Consider the following 23,127-nt stretch of genomic DNA (forward strand, 5'->3'; position numbering starts at 1 on the left):
AGAATAACTTAAGTAATACTTTAAAAATGAAAATGTTAGTAATATAATCAATATAGTTTCTTTGGGTTATGAAGTGAATTAAATTTAATTTATAATAATGTTTCCTCAAGTGCTTACTGAATAGAATTAGCTATACTGAATGTCTAAGTCATAAGTTAAGACAGAATTTTAAAGATATAAAAATGTTGAAAACTAAAATTCAGAATATGTAGAAAGCAAAGTCATAAATATGTCTCATGTATGTTCCATGTAAATTGCCACATCACATGCATCTCATAGATAACACTTGCATAAAATTTGGCAATTTATAAAACATATACTTACCTTTAGGAAAATAACTTGGTATGAATATGTGAATAAAATGTCAACACACACACAGCTCACACATGGCATGCAACCTACACATCAGTCATGCTCAACTGGAAAACAACAGGAAGTAAAGGAGAGAGAAAATGTGCAGAGGCACAAACCCAAGCCCATGAAGTTAATTCGGGCTTCAGTCCTAGGTTCTGGCTACTGCGTCTAACCCTGAAGTATAAATGGTCCCACAGGCGTCTCCCCACCCCCCATTAGAATGCTCCCAAGGCATCTCTAGTAGGATGAACAGAACAGATCTCAGGCATTTTAATAAACGACTTGTGGGCTTTGTGGCTTTCACAATTAACAGCAATGTCAAAACATTGCATCTGAAAAACTGTTCCTAAGGACAGAAAACTGTAGCAGGTATGAACTGAAACCAGTATGAATGTGACCAGTCTCTACTTAGAGGCTACACTATTTCTGTTATCACAGTCTATGACCCTTGTTAGCCTTGTGCATAAATGCAATGTGGTCAGAAAGAAGAAATATCAGTTGATGCAAAAATTCATTTAACAATAATGTTTTAGTTTCAAATGCTTTAAGTGAACTCCTTCAAAGATGCACCCAACTAGACAATGCTAAACCAAGGTGCTGAATACAAGGAAATTCTTTTGCTTTTTGGGTATACAGTGGCAATGACAGCTTTGATGCTGGTGAGTTCTAATAATGCACTGTTATATAGAAAATTCAAGTCTTCGTAAATACACATGAACAAGGAAAGTCCAGTTAAATGATACACTATATATGAGTTACATCTTTTTCCTTTTTGTTTTTTAAATTTTTATTATTATTTTTACATCTTAACCACAGTTTACCATCCCTCCTCTCCTCTTAGTCCCTTCTCAGTCACATCTTTAAAAATAAAACAAAACAAAAAAGAACAAAGAAAGAGAAAAAATCAATCTGGAGGCTTGGGGGAAGGAAAAGGTCGCCCAGGGCCTGCCAGTCAGGACTCCAGCAGCACTCACGTCTAGATGTGGTGCTATTTGGCCCCTGGGCCCATCAGAAGCATGCATCCTAGCTCTAATGGCCCTACTGCCTCTCAGAAAGTCTGCACTAATGCTCTGCCACTGACTTCTCGGCTTTGGCCTATGGGTGTTGCTTTTCTTGTAACACTGGGCACTGACTAATAGGTCTCATGCAAGTTAGGCAAAAACCCTACCACTGAGTGATGTCCAACCCTCTTTTTACTTTTCCTTCACAGATTTTCACTAAGTTTGCTAGGCTGGCCTTGAACTCACTTTGTAGTGCAGGTTGGTCTTGAACTTACAATCTTACAATCTTCCTACCTTAACCTCAAACAGCTGGTACTACAGACCTACACTATCAGGCTTGACTTGGGCTTGAATAGATCTCCTAAGCAACAGAGATTCAGTAACCAAAATGGGACGGCCCCTAGGGCAGGCGTTAAGAGGTAGCTACTTACATCAGGACTCTGCTGTCTCTTTTACTACACTTTCCCAGTACAAGAGCTATTGATAAAGCATTAGATATATTTTAATATAAAGTAGAAGCCAAATTTAATATCTATAGAAATCATCACTCTAATAATGACTTAGTTCCTAATTTTATATATGTATAAATGTATAATCCATTTCAGTATATGTATAAAAACAATTTCTATAAAGCAAATCTTGCATCCTTTAAATTTCCAAGTAAAGCAGGAACATTGGAAAAATAATAATAAAGGTATTTAGTAAGACAAAACAAACAAGGATGGGCAATGAATAAAATGACACAGGTTGTAAGGTCAGCTGACTAGCCCTAAGGCTCAGAGACTGGCCACTTAGTGATCCTTGTAGCTTAGGCTTCAATCCTAATAGTTTTCAGAATGTGTTCCCCTCCCTCATTTCTCCTCTGAGCATTTGTGTGCATAACAGAAGTGCAGTGACACCACTCTCTCCCATCTAAGCAGTCTAAGATACAAATTCCACAAGTGTCTTTTATTTGAGACTAAATAATTATGAAAGCTTTCAAGTCATTTAAATGTGTGTCTTTTTAAAAATCAGTGTTTGTAATAACAAAGGCCTGTATCAGTAGTTTCCTCTCTCCTTTAAAAGTTATTTCCAGCAAGGGAAAACAAAACAACAAGAACAACAAAAAAGACTGACAGAATTTCTAGCTAGTTAGGTTAAAAACAAAACTACACGGGATTCAGCACACCAACAAATGATAATAATGATAGATAGATAGATAGATAGATAGATAGATAGATGATAGATAGAAAGAAAGATAGATAGAAAGATAGATGGATAGACAGACAAAGAAACAAATCAGGTTTCAAATGAACAAACATTTGGTCGTGATCCTACCTGAGTATCCCCAGAGAAGCTGCTGTGCTAGAATATAATTGAATCCATGCTTAGAGAGGCCAGAACATTCAGTACTCACAAGCTCACTAAGAGAGGACTCTGCAAGTTACAGCAATGCTGTGTGCAGAATCTCCACACAGCAGTATGCAAAAGAAAAGGTGTAAACAAGTTCCAAACAGTATATGCATTTAAGATTTAAAGATCTATTCTGATGCAAATTAACCCCAAACTACATAAGAACTGAGACTTAGTTCATAAAACAGCAAAGAAGGGGAGGGGGAGTGCATGCTTCCAAGCACAAATTACACAGTGTTCACAGCAACCGGGAAGCTAACCATGGGCTTTTTCACAGGCTCTTAGCATAAAACACTCAGAGGGCCAAGAGAAGAATTGAAAAAGGGAGAAAATAGAATTTTAGAAGTACTTTAACATTTACACAAAGTTAAATTACACATAATTCTCAGTATGATAAGAAAAGGGTGAGTATCAAACAATTCTGACATCAATAATCATAAAGTTCTAAGAATTCCACCCATGGACAACTAAGGCAAGTCACTCATTTTATCATGTCGCTGCATCTTTGTGGAATGTGCTTGTGCACAGGGGTTCCTTGGACTCAACTTCAGGGCTAAGACAGAGACTGTAAGTCTCACCAGAATAACTACTTCAGCAGTATTCGTCAGTCAGGAAGTACTAAGTGCTAGGGTGCTGGACACAAACACGTAGACATGTTCTCAGGCCTTGTCTGTATCTCACGAGGAAGGCAGATTAGAGAAATGATTACAAGTAAGCACACAAGTGCGGGAGTGTGGTGCTGTGCTGAGTCAGTGTTATAAGCATGCATAGGTTGCATGGAACAGGAGATGAAGCAGGTGCACACAGGGGCTAAAATCAGGTGTGTGTGCCTAATGGAGAAAAATAAGTGTTCTTTAAATATGGGAGTGATGGGGGTGGGGGGGGAGTCAAGGAAGGAGATGGGTAACAGCAAACACTCGCTTAGCATTCCTGGGTACCAGGCACAAAAAAATAGAACCAGGAAATAAAACAGCCTGGTGGTCAATGCCGAGGACTTTGACCTTTTTTATATAAGAAAAACAAGAAGCCTTTCAAAGATTTTGATACAAGGTGGGGAAAGCAATGGTTTAGAAAGGTAAGTTCTCACAATGCTGTGCTAACTGGAGAAGTAAGCATGGCTGTGCGAGATAGCACGGTTATGCCTGCATTTCAGGGGGAGACGGCAGTAGGAGGTAGGCTTTGAACAGACTCTTCCTAGCACATGGTCCTTTTCTCCAACATGTAATTATGGGCATGGTAGTCTCAAACATCTCCACAAACCATATGTCAAATATAACTATCTGTATGCCAGAGGCTGGCAACATTTTCTGAAGGTTTGGATGCATGCATATGAGGTCATCAACTCTTCAAAAGTATTCATCATAAGAACGTTGTGTCAGAGTCATCACTGAAAACATGTTGTCCCCTGAGACATGAGGGTAGGGACCAGACAGAAAATACAACACCCTCCCTGATATGCTGCCAGCTGAGCAGGCCCAGTCCATTCTGAGCATCTGACGTCTCAGCGCCCGCTGCAGGAAGGACAGTGTGGAGTCATAACCATACCTCAGGCAGCTCCAGGTTTTCATCTGTCTATTAGTTTCATTTGGCATAATGCTTGGTATATACAGGACAATGAACCATATAAGGAATTTTGAGTCACTAATTGTAACAGAGAGTGTAATCTTACCTAATTTTTTAAAAAGCTTGAAAATTAAGAAAGATATATGTAGGATCCTGCTGCCACTCCACCAGAAGTTGTCTCACTTAACTGCTTATTTTCCCTAGTTGCTTAGTTAAAACCCATTTGCTGGCAGAATTATTTAACTAGTCATCTGTCACCTGACTTCAGCTATTCATTCATTTACTCATGTGATTTAAAGCACAAATGATCTCATTCACAAATAAATGAGAAAACAAAGACAGAACTGTGCCTCCAACTGCATCTCAGGTTACTGAAAACCTTCTATTTCCTTGAGCTTTGCAAGTGGAGAGGACAGAAGCTCTGGTACCTCAGGGCTGGGGAGAGCAAACAACAAAGATGCTCATCACAAACCATGTCTTCTACCTGAGAAAGAAGGAGGAACCAAGACAAGTCTTGGACTTGAAGCCCACTACCAAATCCAGCATCATAGCATCTAAAACCAGACAGAGCTCCAAGACCATCCTTCCATGCTATTATCTATGTATACCTCTCAGGGCCTGCAGAATCACACTTACTGTGCGGCTCAAGCACTGCCCCAGCCCCCGCTCCCACTCTTGGGCAAAAGAGAGGGCAAAGGCTCCATCTCCTAGGAAACATTCTAGGAAAGCAGGCCCGAACTTCACCTTGGAGTTCAGGGTCGGGTCTGCTACAGTGAGATGCAGCCCCAGGCAGAAAACAGAAGTCTTATGAGCCTTTCCAGCACTGGACAGAGACCTGCACAGCAGTAGGACGGACTCGTGTCCCAGCATGCTTCACTGACAACCTTGGAGCAGGCTTCTCCCCCAGCCACCTTTTATTTCCATGTTAGTATCAAGCTCATGAGTGCCTCCCACGCTTTCTCTGTGGTTACCAGAGGCTGAGAGAGCGCACATGGAATGTGTGGGACACACAGATAGAGGGTGGTAAGTTGGCATTGTTACAGGTCAGGTAAAAAGTCTGCGTACTATGGCGCAGTAAGCTAACTATGGATGAAAATGATATATTGTATGTTTCAAAACACTTGAAGATTTTCCATCGAGAAATGAAAAATATTTAAGAAGGCAGGTGTGGTTTGAATATTACGTTGTGTGTATATGTCACATGTTGCCCTATAAACATGCAATGTTTCTCTTTCTGTGTCACTTAAAGGCTGAATTAAAAGTGAGTGAGGAGCTCAGTGGAAAAGCACTTGCCCCGCTGCAGGCAGCCTGGAGTTCAATCACGAAGAATAGACAAAGAAGTTAATGACAAAGTACAGGATGGAAGAAAGGCTTCCCAGCAAAATAAATGCTGGGTAGATAAGTACAGAGAGGAGAAAGTGTTCACATAGGTTTAAAACAATGACCGAGCTCAGTCCTTAAAGTGGTATACAGTGTGTTATACAGACCGTGATACAGCTTTAGACAGTGCGTGACACAGTGGACACCAGTCTGACCAGTCTCACTGCTCTCCTGAAATCAGGAAGCATTCAGGCTCAGAAGCTTGTGCACTTCCAAGACTAGAAGAGAGAGGGACCCTAAGTGGACTGAGGCCACTGACACATCAGTTCACAATCACGCAGGTTCAGAATCATAGCTGATCACTATCATGCAAAGTTCACTCATGGAAAGCCGTCTGACTCACACCAGCAAGCCAAGGCTGATCTCAGTGTGATCAGAATCCATGGACAACCCACAGCAGCTGAGTGTCACAGTCACATGAAGAGTGAGTGCCACAGCCACGGTCAATTCCAAAGGTGAGGTAATGTCACAAGAAAGCACGACAGTGGCAGATCCACAGACAAGAGGACAAACCAAGCTTCTATGAATTGTTGGATAGGACCTACAGCTGCAGAACCAAGATGATAACGCAATGGTTCACTGTGGAGTACACTTCAAGGGGTCACACGAGAGGAGAAATAAGAGGAAAGGAGAGGGCTACGGCTGACATTCTGATTTTAAAATACTTATGGACCTCCAGTCAAAGTGATCACAACAGCTTCCACGTGCAGGCAGTTATGTGCTAGGCACTGGACTGGACTAACACTTCTCTCTACACGATCTGGGCCTCACAGGAATGCCTACCATGTGCTATTAGAGTAACACTTTGAAGTAGCCTGCCTTGCTGGAACTATGCAAATTAGAATCAAACTCAATAGATGGGCAGTGAATGCCGCCAAGTTCTTCCCAACCCTCATCAACATAAAGCAATAGAACTTGACATAAAAAGGAGAACAGAGAGGGGGATGAGTGGAAGGATCGGAGGGAATCCATGTTTAAATACCTCAATAGGCTTTCTTGAAAAGAACAATTCACAAATGAGTCATCTGGAGCGGGAAACCAGTGTCACTGCAGCTCTCACAGGCACAAATCCTTGTGACAAGAGACATCTGTCTGCTCATGCTCGGTCTCACCTTTAACTCCAACCTCATTCCCCTGGCAAATTCCAAATCCTTTCATGCATATTTCAATGAATAAAAATATAAACTATTAACAACTTTTCCTTGAAAGGAAAAGGTTATGTGTTATCTAAGACATATCACAAAGAATAAACTCCTTGGTAAGACAAGTTCTGAAATCTGGGGGCAAATGTCTAGCTTAAGAAAAGTCCAGACAGTAGTCTCATAGGTGACAGAATATTTGCAGAAGTTGGGAGATAGAATTAGCGTCAGAACCATGGTACTTTTCCCTCCAAATTCCTGTCATTTCCCCCAAATCACTCCCTATCACGGGCAGTTCTATCTTTCCTAGGTCTTCTCAGTCCCTTTCCCTGGCAGTGTCTTGGAATTTGACTGGAACACAGTTCTTGGAAGGTGATCACATCCGGTAGCTAACCACCTCTAACTGCTCCGGGATGAGGTATAGCAGACAGGGGAGACACGGCAGAAACCTGGTCTCCTGTACTCATCTAAAAACCCTGAAGAAAGAAAAACCTTTTCCTCTCATCTGTGAAACTTAACAACACTTTCATCATTATCACATATGCTGCAAGATCTGAGGATAGGAGGGTCTGAAAAGAACTAAAAGCAAGAACCCAAAAGCACATACATTTTCTGCAAATGCCACTACCAAGAGCTGACACGAGGCTCTCAATGACACTGCCTTTGGATCCTTGTTAGTGATAGCATGGCTCCTGACATCTTAAAGTGAACAATTCTCCTAGGCTGAGCCATATGGACTCAGGTTTATAGGTCTAAAATGGACAGTTATTAGAAGAAATCCTATAAAAGCTGTTTGTACTTTTAGAAAGAGGGTTGTTTAAGAAAAGCACTGAGGGCTAGAGAGATGGCTCAGCCGTTAAAGGTTAGGCTCACAATCAAAAACATAAGAAAAGCACTGAACAGTTATAATACCTCGGGTCTGGGCAGCTTCTTTTAAAGCAGCTAAAAGATGAGGCTTCAAGTTCTCCAAAATAAGTCTTGCTTCAAGACCTGGGAAAAGGGACCTAGAATCAAGAAGCACACGGCAGTTACGGTTCTAACAGTTCTACGGTTAAAAGCATCCACCATATAATTTCAAGCCAGTTAAACCTGCTATTTTATTTTATGTGAATTATAGTTCACACCAAACTTTGCTTTAGGCTTTGCTTTAAAATGAGGGCATCATATACCATGAAAACTCAAAAACAGTCTCATATTCAACACTCTATACCCTCACTATAAGAAACACAGTTGCTGAAGCCAAGTATGATGATGTACACAGGTAACCCTAGAACTTAGGTGGCTGAAGCAAGAAAACTGCTTTCCAGGGTAGTCTGGGATACACCGTGGCACTCTGTCTGAAAATTACAAAGAAATAATTATTTAATGTATTAAATTTAGATTTCAAGACAGTAATCCTAACTGACCTTACTTCGATTAGCTCTTTACAGTAATTGTTTTAGCGCTGTGTCTGACAAATAGCTACTCGAATAATGGTTTTCAGACAAGATATTACTATGTTGTCTTGGGATTTCCAGGCTCAAGTGCTCCTCCTGCCAACGCCTCCCACCAGCTGGGACTGCCAACACAAGGCAAGACCCAGTTTTCATGTTATCATGTGATTGGCAATGCCAGAATGCTTTTCATTTTAAAATGTAAAATGTATCTTTAATACTTCATGCCTTGCCCACCCACAGAATCCACACAGACACCTGGCAGTGAAGAACTCTGTAGAAAAGACTAGGTCAACCAGTGTCTGAGCCACACAGTACCTACCTTGGGAATTCTTCTGAGGTGATGTAAACAACATCTTGGTCAGAGACAGATGAGGAGAAGGGGACAATAGCCCCACTCTGTAAAGGCAGCAGCTCCAGGCCAAGCAGCTCACTGTAGGCTTGGTCAGAAAGCACAAACTCCAGAAGATGGAGCTTTTCTTCGGCACTGCCCAGGTGGGCACACTTCCTCAGCACCTGCCGCACCCACACAGGCGTCACCTTCCTCACAGGAGATGCACTGGAGGTGGCAGAGGCTGCACTGAGCTGAACAGCAGCAGCCAAGTTCCCTGGTACCCTGGCAATCTGCTTCCCTGAGCGCTGGAGGTAGTTGAGCACAGACTGTGTGGATTCTAAACTTTCATCGAGTTCTGAGAAGTGCACCTGCTCCAGCTTCACCCACTCGCCACCGATTGAGTAAATCACAGCATGCTGGAACAGTTCGCTAAACAGAGGACCCAACACTGGATGCCAGTGTGCCTTGACCTTGCTGGCCTCAGGCCAAAGTTTGTAGATGGCGTCCACTGATAAGGGGAAATCAGAGCTCTTCTCTGTCTCCAGGCGTTTTATTGAATCCAGGATGAGAGTAGCATAAGCTTTGGGAACAACATTCACAATAAGAAATTCATTCCACAAGGCTGCAGGGTCTCTCCATTGGTCCAGCTCTCTCCATTTTATGCTCCTGCGGTTGTCAGTCAGGCCAAAGAAGCCACTGATATGAACTGGAAGCCCTGTTCTGCTTTCCTCACCCGGAGGCAAAGGAAGAAAACAAAATGCTTTTCCTGAGAAATCGGATGTTGCTCCATTCTCTTCATCCCTGCCTGATAAAGACATGGCTAGACCAATGATTGGGACAAATTTCAACTCATCAGCCAAAGAATCCAGTTTACTACTAATGCCCCGCCCACCCACACTGTTACATACCAACCAAGATGTCTTCTGGGCATCTTTTGTACTCTCATCCTCTAGAGCTATGTTTATATGATATGTTACACAGGTTACGCTGTTGCTTGGGATCTTTTTACAATAGTTACTTATAGCCGTTCCCAGAATCTTGATAGAATTTGGCCGTTCATGCTTCAGGGTCTTATTCTCACTAGCAGTTACTCTAAAGACCAGTTTTTCTGTCCCATCGGCCTCTCGGACATGTAAAGACACCGCCTGCACGCTCTTCAGGAAGAGTAGCACTGTGTCTGCATCCGCCCGGAAAGAGTCGAACAACTCCAGAACCTTCTGCTTAGTGTAGAGATTGCTGCTAAGCTGGGAAGGCTGTAAGCGCAGAGGGAAACGGAAAAACGTCCCTGGGAAGCTGCCGTTTGTAAAGGTTTCCTTGGTGCTTCCAAAAACACCAATGAACGGTGCAAACTGATCCGGGAGCTCATTTATTTCTTTGATGTCATCTTTGAGATTCCAACATTGGCCTGATTCGTGGGGGCCAAAAAGTGTTTGATGAGGGTCTAGCATTCCTATCTGGTCACCACTAAAGATACAAGGAACATCTGTAAAATTGAAAACCAAAGCATATGACCAACTCAGAAGTACAATGAACAACTGTAACTGCAGTCATGATGAAATGATAAGTATTATCGAAATACTACATAAGAAGTCGTCCGATACATAAAGTTCTTCTACAAGTAACTTCATACTTTGAAAGTGATGCAGAATGGTTTCTGGTTTGAGGCAATCTAGTAAGAGTCAGGAATAGAAACTTCTATGTTTTTGTAATAGTATGTGCTATATCTTTAAATTCTCATTAAGTATAAGATATAAATACTCTTTAGATATTTATACTCAGTGCTCACTGCCACATAAGGCCAGTTAGAAAGAAAAGAGTTACACCCTATGCTCGAAATTAAAGACTTAACTTTCTACTAGGTCGGTGCAGGTTGTTCTACTGCCACGAAACTGAGCAGGTACAGACCCCACAGCCAGTAAGCAATGAACTTTCCAGGGGAAGGACTCACACGGTGTACGGCTCCAGTTCCTAAAGAGCCACTCGTTACCACATGGCCTCTAAGCTAATGTCAACCGCTTCTAAAGACAGTGATATTTCTACACTGGCAGAACTGGCTTTGTCAGATTTCTCACACTGAAAGAAACTTTTATCCATGGTGCTGCTCAAAGGGCTTCCCATAGGTAATTCCGGTGTGTTTTCTCTCCCATTCAGACTTTAGCCCCTGATCTCCAAGCACAATGCAACTCTAGTAAAGTCTGCCACCTCTTTAAGATGTGTACTTGTCAAATGCAAGTACTACTGTGACAATCACCTAAATTCTTATTCATCTTAAGTAGCAAATCTGATGTCCAGTAAACCCAGCAACAGTACAATGTCGGATATATTTGTCTGTAGACCCTTTGCACAATGCCACATGACACACCCATACTGAGTCAAGTCAGAGAGACTTCCGACACTGTGAAAGCATAGCCTGTGGCTTTTTCAAATCTCCAGACTGCAGAAGAGCCTCCAGCAAATGGCCCTCATCAGTGTTCACTGTCATGTAGAGGATAAAAAAACACTGAGCTACACACACGGGACAGTTGATCTGCTCTAAATTTCTGCTAAGTCTCTACATTTGTGTAGTCCTCTGGTGTACTTCAACATGTACAAGCAAACCATCGCTTAGAGCCCTGAAGATGAGCTTCCAAAGATGAATCTATAAATACGTTAAGACTCATGTGTGACAGCCATATTTTACTGTATAACAATAACTTTAATATGTCGCATAGTCAATATGAAACAAGATATTGATGTTAATATAAACATGGTAGATTTACTAACATTTATCTATAGTCTGGCTGGCTCTACTCCCCACTTGCCCACACCCAATACTGCACCTGTTATATGGTAGACAGAATTAAACCCAATTCCAAATCTTCCAACCTTCAAGGGATCATCTTTTTTCCTGCTTCTTGCTATTTCCTGAATGCCATGCCAGTCCTCTGGGGTGAAAACCGCATTGTTGTACACATAGAGAGCCGACCCTGGGTGTTGAAAGGCACAAGCAGATACTCAGCAAGGAGTACACCAGAAAGAACAGCTCTGCTTCAGGAGACTCATCCATACAAAACCAAACCAAACAAACAAACATGATTCCATGAGAAAACAGAGACACAGAGTACAAACTAAATTTTGCATTATTATTTCAGCTGTCTTCAAAATAAAAATAAGAATAAATTTGGTAAAAGCTACCAGTCAGAGACAGATATTATTTGTCAAACGTTCTGAAAGAAGAAATTAAGAGAATTATGGAACTTAAATACCAAAAAATACAGAGCAAACAAGGCTATTCCCCAGTGCACCACACTCTGTGAAAACTCTTCTGAATCCCATATTTAAATCGTCTTTGTAGAAGGAATTTCTGGGAAATGTGTGCAGTGCACATCAGACTGTAATGTGCTGTTGGAGCTCACCAAGAAGCTAGCTCCGGGATCAGTGCTGTCCCCTTCCATTTTAGACCCAACCATGCTTGTGCCAGTGCCTCTCCAAGGCCTCTTGTGAGGAAGTCTGGGGCCCCCTAACTCTGACAGGAAGGGATAAGAACAGTAAAAGAGTGCATGGGTAAAAACATTGTGTCCTAGTGAATAGCTAGAAGGTAGTGTTTCTATCCAACATTACTACCACTTATCCCATGATAGAAAAGTTCTGCAATGGGAAAGAGGACCAGTTCCACTGTGCTCATCCATGGGGAGAAAGTTCAATGAGGAATTCCAGTCTGACTGCCTCAATATCCCTAGTCATTTTCTGTTGTATACCGTATCCAATTTGATGATGTCATCTCTAGTAGTTGCTATTTGTTCTTTTACTTGGACACCATTCTGAGGGCAGACTCTGTTCTGCCCCAGACTCTCTATTGGGAACTCCAGCAGGCTGTCTTAAAGGGGCTTTCTCAATAAATTTCTGCTGGATGCTTTCAGTCAAGTGACGTGATGCTTTTCATCTCTCTCTCTCTCTGTATCTATCTATCTATCTATCTATCTATCTATCTATCTATCCATCCATTCATCCATCCATTTGTTGCTATTTATTCTCTTACTTTTTATGTATACTGAATAAGTTCATTCATTCAAAACTGAAGGTCTGACAAGCATAGATCCTTCTCTAGATGTATAAAATAATGTATTAGGAAAACCTACAACCTAAATAACTTTGTCACTGTATTTTTTCATAAAGTTGAAAGCAATTGCTTACTAATATTAGTAATCACCTTGTGAATATTTGGGTTGTGTGGTTTTGATTTTGCTTTACTTGATTTCTATAAAAGACATTGATGGTGTAATTTAAATAGTCATGCATTTGGTAAATATTTAAATAGATTATTTGAAATTATAGTGCTACCTCCAAAGTGGTTTCTTTAACAATATATTATATGTATAATTCTGAGCAAATACTCTCTTTTGAGACCTGTTTTCAGAAATCCTAACATTATCTAAGTATAAGCAACTATGTCAACTTTAAATGTGATCAATGTTTTCCTTTGAAAGTCGCTTAAGAAGAACACAGACACAATAAAGCACAGAGCAGATATGTATATCCTTAGACCTGTGCAACCTCCAAGCTAATGAACTACTGGAACACACAATACCCAAAGGACAACTCTCTGTAAGCTTCTTTAAACACAGAATGTTGGCCTGGTCTGGTGTTTGTTGTGTTGTTTTTTTTTTTTTTCTTTTCTTTTTTTTCGGAGCTGGGGACCGAACCCGGGGCCTTGTGCTTGCTAGGCAAGCGCTCTACCACTGAGCTAAATCCCCAACCCCTGTTGTGGTTGTTTTAATTAGTGCAACTGCTGTCTTTAAAACAAAGTCAGGACATGAAATTGATCAAGGCTGCAACGACTATTTTGAAAAAGACAAGCACACAGCAGTGAAAAAGTACTCAGGGGTCTAGGGGGTCCGGCGTCACCAGATTCACTCACTGTTACCAATGACAGCCGCAGGCTCAGTTTCTTCCTCTAGACCAACAGTGGAGCTCTGCCTCCCCACACACGAGTGTTAGGAATCCACTGTGGCATAAATAAAGGCTCACCACAGCACACACCATAGAGAAGATCCCCTAAATTGTCAGCTATTTCTATTATGACACAGAAGTCTTCACTACAATATTAATCTTCGTTATATCATATATAATTTTACATAATATGCAAAATACTAATAAATGACTCCTTAATATCCAATAGCTAAATACAGCTAATACAAAATGGCATCTGTCAAATACTATATGGTATGCCCACTCACTCTCTCTATACTAAAAACATCAGACACAAAGGAAATATCACAGAACAGGCCCGGGAGTGAATTTCTTGCCAGAATCTAGAAAAAAAAAACCTATACAACTTTAGGACCTCTAGAAGGGAACTGAGAAGCCCAGCAGAGTCACCAGTACTATACATATCAGAGCACCACGGGGGAGGGAACTGTCATCTTCCCTCCTAGAGCCAACAGGAAAGCTAAGAGCGCAGACCCTCACTTAGGGGCGGGACTCCTGACTACTCCCCCTCTGTCCTGGACAATCAGGCTTGAGCTTGTGCATGGAGTCATGGCTGCTATCACTTTACTTGTGAATGCCCGTTGTCCAGAAAACACTTTATGCCTCTGGCTCATGCAGTCTTCTCACTTTTCTAGAAGGCACAGATTACGAAAAATTGGAAGAACCAGACGTATTAAACATTCAGACCTATTTTCTTCAAAGGAAGAAAAGTGACTGATCCCTGGTCACCCAGGAAGTTGGAGTGGGTGTTGTCTAACAACCGAGTGATCCTTTTGCTGTTTTATGGGGCCAGCCTTCCGGAATCCCCCAGTGTCCTGAGCATTGTTTAGGCCCTGGGCCTAGGCTTAGTCTCTCAGTAAAGAGAACCCAGGCCTATGAAAGAGGCCCCAGGGACTCTGCATTCTTCATCAATAGAATCTACGCTGTGCTCGTTACAAGCCCTTCCTCCTAGGCCCCTGCCCTGAGCACTATTATCAGTCAATAGAACTCACTCACATTGTAAAGGTCACAGGTACTTTGCTACTTTGCTAGCAAGTTTCTATGTAGCTATGACTAAAGCTTTGTCACAACTTCTTTATTTCCAAAGTTTTTTTTATTGGATTTTTTCTATTTATTTACATTTTGAATGTTATCCCCTTTCCAGGTTTTCCATTTATAAGCCCCCTATCCCATCCCCGCTTTCCCCTTCTTCTATGAGGGTATCCTCTACCCATTTACCTACTCCTCGCCCTGGCATTCCCCTACACTGGGGGGAGGGGAGGCGGGGTCCAGCCTTGGCAGGACCAAGGGCTTCTCCTTCTATTGGTGCCCAACAAGGCCATCCTCTGCTACATATGCAGCTGGAGCCATGGGTGTGTCCATGTGTACTCTTTGGATGGTGGATTAGTCCCTGGGAGCTCTGGTTGGCTGGTACTGTTGTTCTTAGGGGGTTACAAACCCCTCCAGCTCCTTCAGTCCTTTCTCTAACTCCTCCAATAAGGACCCCATTCTCAGTTCAATGGTTGGCTATGAGCATCCACCTCTGTATTTCTCAGGCTCTGGCAGAGCCTCTCAGGAGACAGCTATACCAGGTTCCTGCCAGCATGCACTTCTTGGCATCAGCAATATTGTCTGGGTTTGGGGTCTATACATACATATAGGGACTGGATCCCCGGGTGGGGCAGTCCCTTTACTGTGCTTAAATGTGTAAGAAAAATAAACCCTGAGGCCAGACTCTGGAAGTTCTGACCCAGAGCTTGTAAAAGTGGTGATGACTCCAATTTCTCTCTTCATCTCTCACTTCCCTGCTGGCTGTGAGGCTTACAGGGGCCCTAACACCACCTCCCCGTGTGAGGTGATCCCTCAGCCGTGGGAGGAATGTGTATGACTGTTTCAATCTTTTGGTGGTGGTTGTGGTGGTAGTATATCGAAATGCTAAGTGAAGGTCTGGCTGGCCCAGAACTCATTATACAGCTTTAAATTCACAGAATCCACCAGCCTGATTGTTGGGACTAAAAGTGTGCACCACTATATGCAGCTGTTTCAATATTTTCTTTGAAGACAGGAAGCAAAAAAACCTGAACAAATGCTTCTAGGAGCTCCATATCCTCACCAGCACAGCACATCAGAACAATGAACACAGATCACCTGGGGCATGAGGATAGCCCATCACAGCATTTTCTCCCCCAATTTCTCCTAAGAAGAACTAGGAAGAAAAATTGCCCTTTCTGTCACTAGTTTTTCACAGGGGGACATGGAGATCAGAGGGACTGCCTAGTAGGTCACTGCCTGTGGGGCTGTGCAATGGATAGGGCTGTATAGGACCAGGAGGTGGCCTGCAGTCCCCTGAATGCAAACTGAACATCATTGCAGGAGGCAACATTAGAGAATAAAATTAGAGCCAAGAAACTACAAGCTCCTCTCACCACTGAATGACTGGACTCTGGAGGCCAGCACTAGAGTCAGCAAGGTGGCAGGACTCAGACCCGGGTGCAAGCCTCCTGATATTACCACAACATACACATCTCTTCTTCCAGATCAAAGTTCCACTGCCAAGTCCTAAAACTAATGTCAGAATGACAGCAGCCATGGCAATAAGCACTAAGTATCCAATAGCAATGGCGACTACCTTCACGAAACACCGTTTTGTTACCTAAACTTCTCTCAGCCACATCTAAGGAAAGGAGCTAAGCCTTCTTTTTCACAGTTGCTGTCCATGACGTGCACAATCACCCCCAACTTCAGAGCTGGGCCAAGTTACATACACGTTTTCCACATTTCAGAGTTTGAACAAGCTGGCAAGCACCGACAGGTAATGCCTCTTACAACTCCCCTCATCCCCTTCTTCCCTCTTCCTGTGAGGCTATGTTCTCTCTCCCAGCAGAAGGGCAGCCCAAAAGTAGAAGACAATATATAAAAGTAGAGCTTTTTACAACTTCTTACCAAATGCATAAGAGATGATCTTTATATAGAAGCAGTGTCCTTTGTCTTATTCATAATATAAAGTACAGGTTGACCAACAAGAATGGGAGGCTATGTGATTACATTGCTAGCCATTTAATTTTTATTTTTTTCTCTAAGGTTACTACCAACTGGCAAAAAACGTCTTCCCATCAAAAGCAGGGGAAAACAACAACAACACTGAAGTAAACATGCCAAGAAGTACACACGATAATTACACTTTTTATTAAACAAAGTATTAAAAATCACCATTAGTATAAAAGATAAAAATTACTTCAATTTATTCTTACCCTGATATTGCGCCATATCTTTTGACCAAAGAGTCTCCGTTCCGTATTGTGTTTCATCATATAAAAATTTAACCTCTGTGGCCCCAGCATCTTCTGCATTCTGAATTAATTCCTAACCATGAAATACACCAAAAATTACATTAATGTAGTAATCTACTGTCCAACTTTGTTTTACCTACAATATCTAAAAAGAAGTATGTTAAAGAGGAAAAACCTCACTCCCTCCATGGGTGAAGTCAAGCTCTAGTCAGGCTCCTTACTGGAAGAAGCTCCTACACACACAGGAGCTGGGAACTCTTTCCCAGCATCACACCTGAAAATCACCTTGGAAACTGCTATCATCTAACCTCTGACTACAAATCCTGGAAGTGCGACAAACCCACCCAAAGCCTGTTCAAAGGAGACTACTCTAACTCAAAGGTCGTACAGATTATTCTGAGACAGCCTATGCTCAAACGGCTTCCAAAAATAGAGCACTAGCTCTCAATTGTTTACCAACTTTAAAAAAGAATCCCAGATTCCTTTTTTTCTCCTAGAAACAAGGATACTCGATAGTATTAGTCTTCATGCACCCTTAATAGGCAATACTCTTGACAGCCTGATATGCCTGAGGCAGAAAGTGTCTTAGCACCGAGAACCATTCATAAGGGAGTAGGGTTGATCTTTTGTTGGATATGGGTGAGTGGTGGGTGCCTAGACATCTGTGACCTAGAAAGGAAAGGCAAGGGCATCAACAAAATTCTCAGTCCTAACCACCTATGCTTCCTAACACACATGCTGGTCAACTAGAAGCAAGCTACAGCTGAAATAAGATCCAAGTCCCAGAGATGCGCCCACACTCATCAAGCTTGAATGGCTCTCTGGAGCCACCCTGTCTATAGGCTCTGTGAGGGAAAAGCATCGAACGAGAAATTCCTGAACAGGCTCCTACTTAGAATAAAGCAAACTGAGGGCCACCCCTTTAACTGAATATGTGGGTGTTTAGAAAAGAACACACACACACACACACACACACACACACACACAAAATCACCCCATGATCACCCCATGATAATTCATCGACACCAGACATTAGGGAAAGTCTTTTTTATTTCCCCGAAACCTTGGAATCACTAAATTAAGGAGCACGTCAGCCAATACTAAAGCAATGGCACAAGACAAGAGTACGAATGTCAGAGAACTCAGGAAGAAGAGACTTAAACAGCCAGGCTGGGATTGGGCTGACCAGGTTCACCAAGCACATCCAGTGGCCTTGTGGGTACTTCAGTATAGCTCGAGGGTACATGCTTGTCTGGCATATGAAAGGCCCTGGGTTTGAGCCTCAGAACCAAAAAAACTAAGGGCTGGAGATTTGGGCCAGCAGCCATACATCTAACCCTGAATATAAACACCCGAACCTTTTCTAAGTACCCACACGTCCATTAGCAGCTATGGTTCCTAGTTACACAGCTGCCATTTCTCATAGGTGTTTTAATGGCTTAGATCCCTTTGTTTTCTGTTCAGTCCAAGAAAGTCTTTAAAACTGAGCAAGATGTTAATATGACAGGTGGACAGTAAGAACTAAATGATTGGTAGAATACTACGTTAGCTTACAAAAATGAAAGCAGCTCATAGAGTCTGTCCTCAGGACTTATGTGTATTATAGGAAGCAGGGATTAGGAAAATTTAAAAACTGAAGATAATACACTAAGTTCCAGGCCCCAACTGCCAATCCCACGCTGTACAACAAGTAAGGATTAATGAGCTCCTCCAAGGTAGTAACCCTTAGGGGACCACTGTTATGGATTCCAGGAGGCAGCAGGTCCCTAAAAACCTGGACCCACTTTATCAAACACCATGGAAGGTGGAGGTTGACCTACAGGCACTAAAATACCCAAGGAATGGAGATGCATTGAACGGGCTACAATAAAAACATTACAAGAAGAGCAAAGGAGGCCAACCCCAGGCAACCTGGCACATTCTTCCTGGATGTGAGGATCCTACTCTTCTGACCCAACTCCTGTAATCAACAACTGAATTGTCACTCTGTGTGGGTCATTCAGTCCTCCCCAGCCCCATGACAACTCCATAATCATACCCTTCATTTCTCCAGCAACCAATATAAAGAAACAGCTTTCAAACTAGCCGTCTACGAACACTGCCCTGAAAGTCACTGGCTCCGACTCTGAGAGTCGCACTGAAGAAGCTACTCCAGTGTGCCTAAGACAGGCCCCAACAGCACAACCTTTGTGCCTATCTCAGCATGACATGAGCTACTAGACCTTAAAACATTGCTAAGCTGGGAGAGAAGTAAGGGTTGAAACACTGAAGATGGGAATAACAAGGAGGGTGCATACACAGTAACTGACCTACTGCCCCAGTTCACTAGGAAGAGTTCTTACTAACACCAAACCTAATTTCTGCAAAAATCTTCTTCCATTGCCTTTTCTGTAGATGTCTATTTTTTTCCTATTCATGAGTATATTCACACTTGAAGAACATATTCTAAGCCATGTCCATATCCCACCACTGAGACTGAAGCAGAAGCATTGTGAACCTGAGGCCAACCTGGACTACAAAGAGAATTCCACTCCATTCTGGAGAAAAAAATACTGTGATCATATGTATATAAATAAATAAGAAATTACCTTATTAAAGTAAACTCCCTCACCAAACGCCTCTAAATCCAGAGGCCAAACAAGCCTTACATCCTGACCTCTAGGTGGACTGGCATTAGGCTGCTGAACTCTTGGTCATTTGATTGATGGCTGGTGTGTGACACCAGGGCTCAGTGCTCTGCAGAAGCACTCCCAGACTAGGAAACTGTCTATAAAGAGGGTGACCTGCAGCAGCTTAGTGCAGTCCTGCACCCACAAGCCCTCCCCCCTTCGTGCCGACTGTATTCTCCAATCTACTCCACTCAGCTGTGCACTGTGGCCGTGGAGGCAAGGTGATACAATCAAATGCAAACACTGTTTCCCTCTGAAGGTAAACCACACAGGACTCTGCCGGATCTCCTACCTTAAGGATCTGTCCTCCTTCTGGATATCTTCTTAAAATATCCTTGAGAAAATCAACAAGTGGTGGTGTCGTTTGACCAAATCGACCTAAAATGCAGAATATATTTTAAAAGATTTAGAAAAATAGGATTTCATGACTTTCCTCCTGGGGGTTATCTGGCTCCGTTGCATGGTTTCATGTATGGCACAACAGAATCCTAAGACCAACTCAAGGGACAGCAAAGTCAACTCCGTGTTACCAGATCTCAAGACACGTAACTAAGTGGCCCATCAGGTGTTAAGGATCTTTCTAAGGCATACTTTCACGAAAGGATAATTCAACAGCAAGCAGCATGGCAGAGGGACAAAGATGCTACTATTGTCTAAGGCAATTAAATTACTGCTGCTGTTTATTGCCCTGTGGTAAAAAAACAAGCCAGAAATCATGTCACCTATTGTCATGTTCTTATTACTCTCAGATGTGACCAATGGCGCTGAAGCCCAATGACTGACTAGGTTAATCACTAAGTCCTGCCTGCACTGTTCTACCCCAAGTGTCTTCAGCAGGAAGATGTGAAGAGGAGGATGGAGAAAAATTTTCATAAGAACAACAAAAATTTAAAATCTGCATATAAATAAAAAGTAATAACGTGCTTACACAAAGTAACCATCACCACAGGCTGGAACCAGAGAATCCTGTTCTTCAGACGTCAGAATATTTGCACTAGTTAATAAAGTATCTTTTTTTTTTTCCGGAGCTGGGGACCGAACCCAGGGCCTTGCGCTTCCTAGGCAAGCGCTCTACCACTGAGCTAAATCCCCAGCCCCTAAAGTATCTTAAGGATGTAATCCAAGGCCAAATAATATACTCCTAAGGTCCATAGCCTGAGGGTGAGCTATAAAAAATTTTTGGTGTGCCTGTGCTTTTACTATAAACTGTCATGAGGTCAAATATGGAACTTTTTGTTGTTGGCATCATGCCAGGTGCCTTTGGCCTACTTTAGATTTCTACATTAGGGATCCTCAAACCATATCCAACAGATTTATATAATTTTGACACAATCATCACCAAGACCAAGACTAAGCAAGACTACATCAATAGATTTCTCTCGCTTATCATAGAACTAGCTACATTCACCTCTTTCTTCTGGCTTGGGCAGCCCCTCCCTGCATTCCATAATATGCTCTCATTTCGTGTTTAAAATAAAACCTTTAGTTCAGGCTACTTTACTGAGGTGTGTACAAAACGTTACAAATACTTAATGCATGAAGTTGGAGGTCAGTATAGACCCATGAAACTATCAAAACGTCACTATCATCATCACCACACCTTATCAAACGTTTCTCTCAACTCCATTTTGTTTTGACTTTATTCCTTTTGTGGAAAAGCATTTAAGATGTTCCTTCTTAACAATGTTATTACTTTATTTGTTTGCTTGATTATTTTTGAAACAGCATCTTGCTAGATAGCCTAGCCTGAGTCTGCCTCCTGTATACTGAGATTACAAGCGAGCGCCACTACACTCGGCTGTCCCTAGCAAGCTGTCCGGTACATACTACTGCTCTACCGCCCGCCATAGCTGGGCCCTTCACTGTGCGGCAGATCTCCACTTCTTATCTGTTTTACAAACCTGAAATTTTATTCTCTTGGCCAACACCTCTTCATTTCACCCTCTTCCCAGTTCTAGGCAGCCACTATCCTCCCTAAAATCTTTAATGGACTAAATTGTAGCATATACTTCAGATTAAGTCAATATTGTACCTCCCCCTTTTAAGCCTTTTGATTGAAGGTTTACAAAAAGACAGGTTTTAGAAGTCAGATCTCCAATCTTGATCCAATCAGGTATCTGAAAAAGGGAACAGAAAATGCGTAAGAAGCAACGTAATGTAGTTCCAAGGAAGTATTCATGAGCCCTGAAAAACCAATCAGGAGCTGATCCGACGCAACCCCACCAGGGTCTTCATTCACCCGCTCGAGCATGGGCTTAACTCACTGCTGATCCACAGGATGGTTCCGGTGGAGAAAAGCCCCAACACTCATGGGACAAGGTTTTATAGAAAATGAAAAGTGAGGGGTGAGTGTCTCTAGCTTGGCAAGCATCTAATTGGGGCCAGGGCTACTGTGACCTTTAACATGATTGGCTGGTACAGGGAGCCATACCGTAAACTTCATTTCTGCTTTCCTCCTGATTGGTGGTTGTTAGGAAGGGGCGGGCCTGTAACCTGAGGGTGCAGATTTGTTGGGGAATAACCTCTTGTTGGGAGGTAGCCTGGAAACTTGAGCTAGGCTCAGGTTTTATTGGGGGGTAACCTGGAAACTGGAGCTAGGTACCAGCCTACTAGTTTACTTGAGTTTAAACTTAGGTCAGGTCTTCAAAGATGGAGTCTGAACCCAAAAAAATTTGGTCTCTCAATAACATCAGTACTGTCACTTCAAAACTTCCTCAAAGTAACACTTTCAAGTAACACATTCAAGTAACACTTACTATCCTTACCAAGAAATAAGCTGTTCTGATAGGAATGTTCCAGAGGGCAGAACAGAATGTTAGTTCAGGGAATAATTAAATTATCTAAGTTTAAGTTAGAATTTTCCTTCAAGTAATTACAAATAAAAACAAATCTATTTTTCTTCTACCTTACAGTTCACCCCCTTCCTTTGTTCCCGCCTTCTCTTTGACATGCTAGGCAAGTATTCCACCACTGATCTACACCCCCAGCCCCAATCATCTCAAATTCAGTTTCAAATATGTGTAAGATCATCAACACAAACACCTTTTTGGCCAGTGATATCGAGGTGCATTTGGTGTATCAGCAATGCTCCAGGCAACGATAGCAACAGATCAGAGGACAGAACTCTGGCATATTAATATGCATGGCGACTTTCTTGGGTTAATCTACATGGCATTTCCCTAAAATAGCAGTGCATTTCCCATTATTTTCAGGGAACTCCACAGAATTGTGTTCCTAGACATTCCCTTTGGACAGCATTACCACAAATGCCCCTAAAAGGATGACAGTGAGCTGTAACTTCCCTGAAAAATGCCCCAGTGCTTGCCTTCCTGTTCCTAATAAAGGCGGGTGCTTTAAAAACTCAACCTGGAAAATTGTCAGTTCACTGCTTTTGAAACCTCTAGCACCCTATCTTTATTTCACACTGCGACCAACAATGTCACCACCAATAGTCACTTCAGGGGACATCTCTCTACAGCTACTTCCAGGCCCAAGCACATACGCTCCAGTCTCTCCAGTCTAAGCTGCAGGTACCCACTCCCAGCAGCAGCTGATCCACATCTCCTGGGCTTTAATAACCATCTCCCATTTGATCTCCTTACTTTCTCTATGTCCTCGGTTATAA

The 23,127-nt window shown here is 42.3% G+C and overlaps 1 protein-coding gene across 5 annotated transcripts in view; it reads right to left on the reverse strand.

Moving 5' to 3' along the window:
* The window catches only part of Sacs (sacsin molecular chaperone), an 81,841-nt gene that overhangs the window by 14,235 nt on the left and 44,479 nt on the right, over positions 1 to 23,127 (reverse strand). For 2 of the 5 annotated variants that reach the window (XM_032918125.1, XM_032918126.1), the window contains 7 exons: positions 21,535 to 21,619; positions 19,795 to 19,880; positions 16,795 to 16,906; positions 11,416 to 11,562; positions 8,585 to 10,079; positions 7,742 to 7,833; positions 2,673 to 2,699 (listed from right to left, as the gene is read on the reverse strand). In XM_032918125.1, the coding sequence (XP_032774016.1) occupies positions 2,673 to 2,699; positions 7,742 to 7,833; positions 8,585 to 10,079; positions 11,416 to 11,562; positions 16,795 to 16,906; positions 19,795 to 19,880; positions 21,535 to 21,619 (2,044 nt within the window). Of the gene's footprint in view, positions 1 to 2,672; positions 2,700 to 7,741; positions 7,834 to 8,584; positions 10,080 to 11,415; positions 11,563 to 16,794; positions 16,907 to 19,794; positions 19,881 to 21,534; positions 21,620 to 23,127 lie in introns of those variants that run through there. The other 3 variants (XM_032918129.1, XM_032918127.1, XM_032918128.1) reach the window with 3 other exon arrangements.

Source organism: Rattus rattus, chromosome 12 (genome assembly GCF_011064425.1).
Source record: "Rattus rattus isolate New Zealand chromosome 12, Rrattus_CSIRO_v1, whole genome shotgun sequence".
NCBI classification, from domain to species: Eukaryota; Metazoa; Chordata; class Mammalia; order Rodentia; family Muridae; genus Rattus; species Rattus rattus.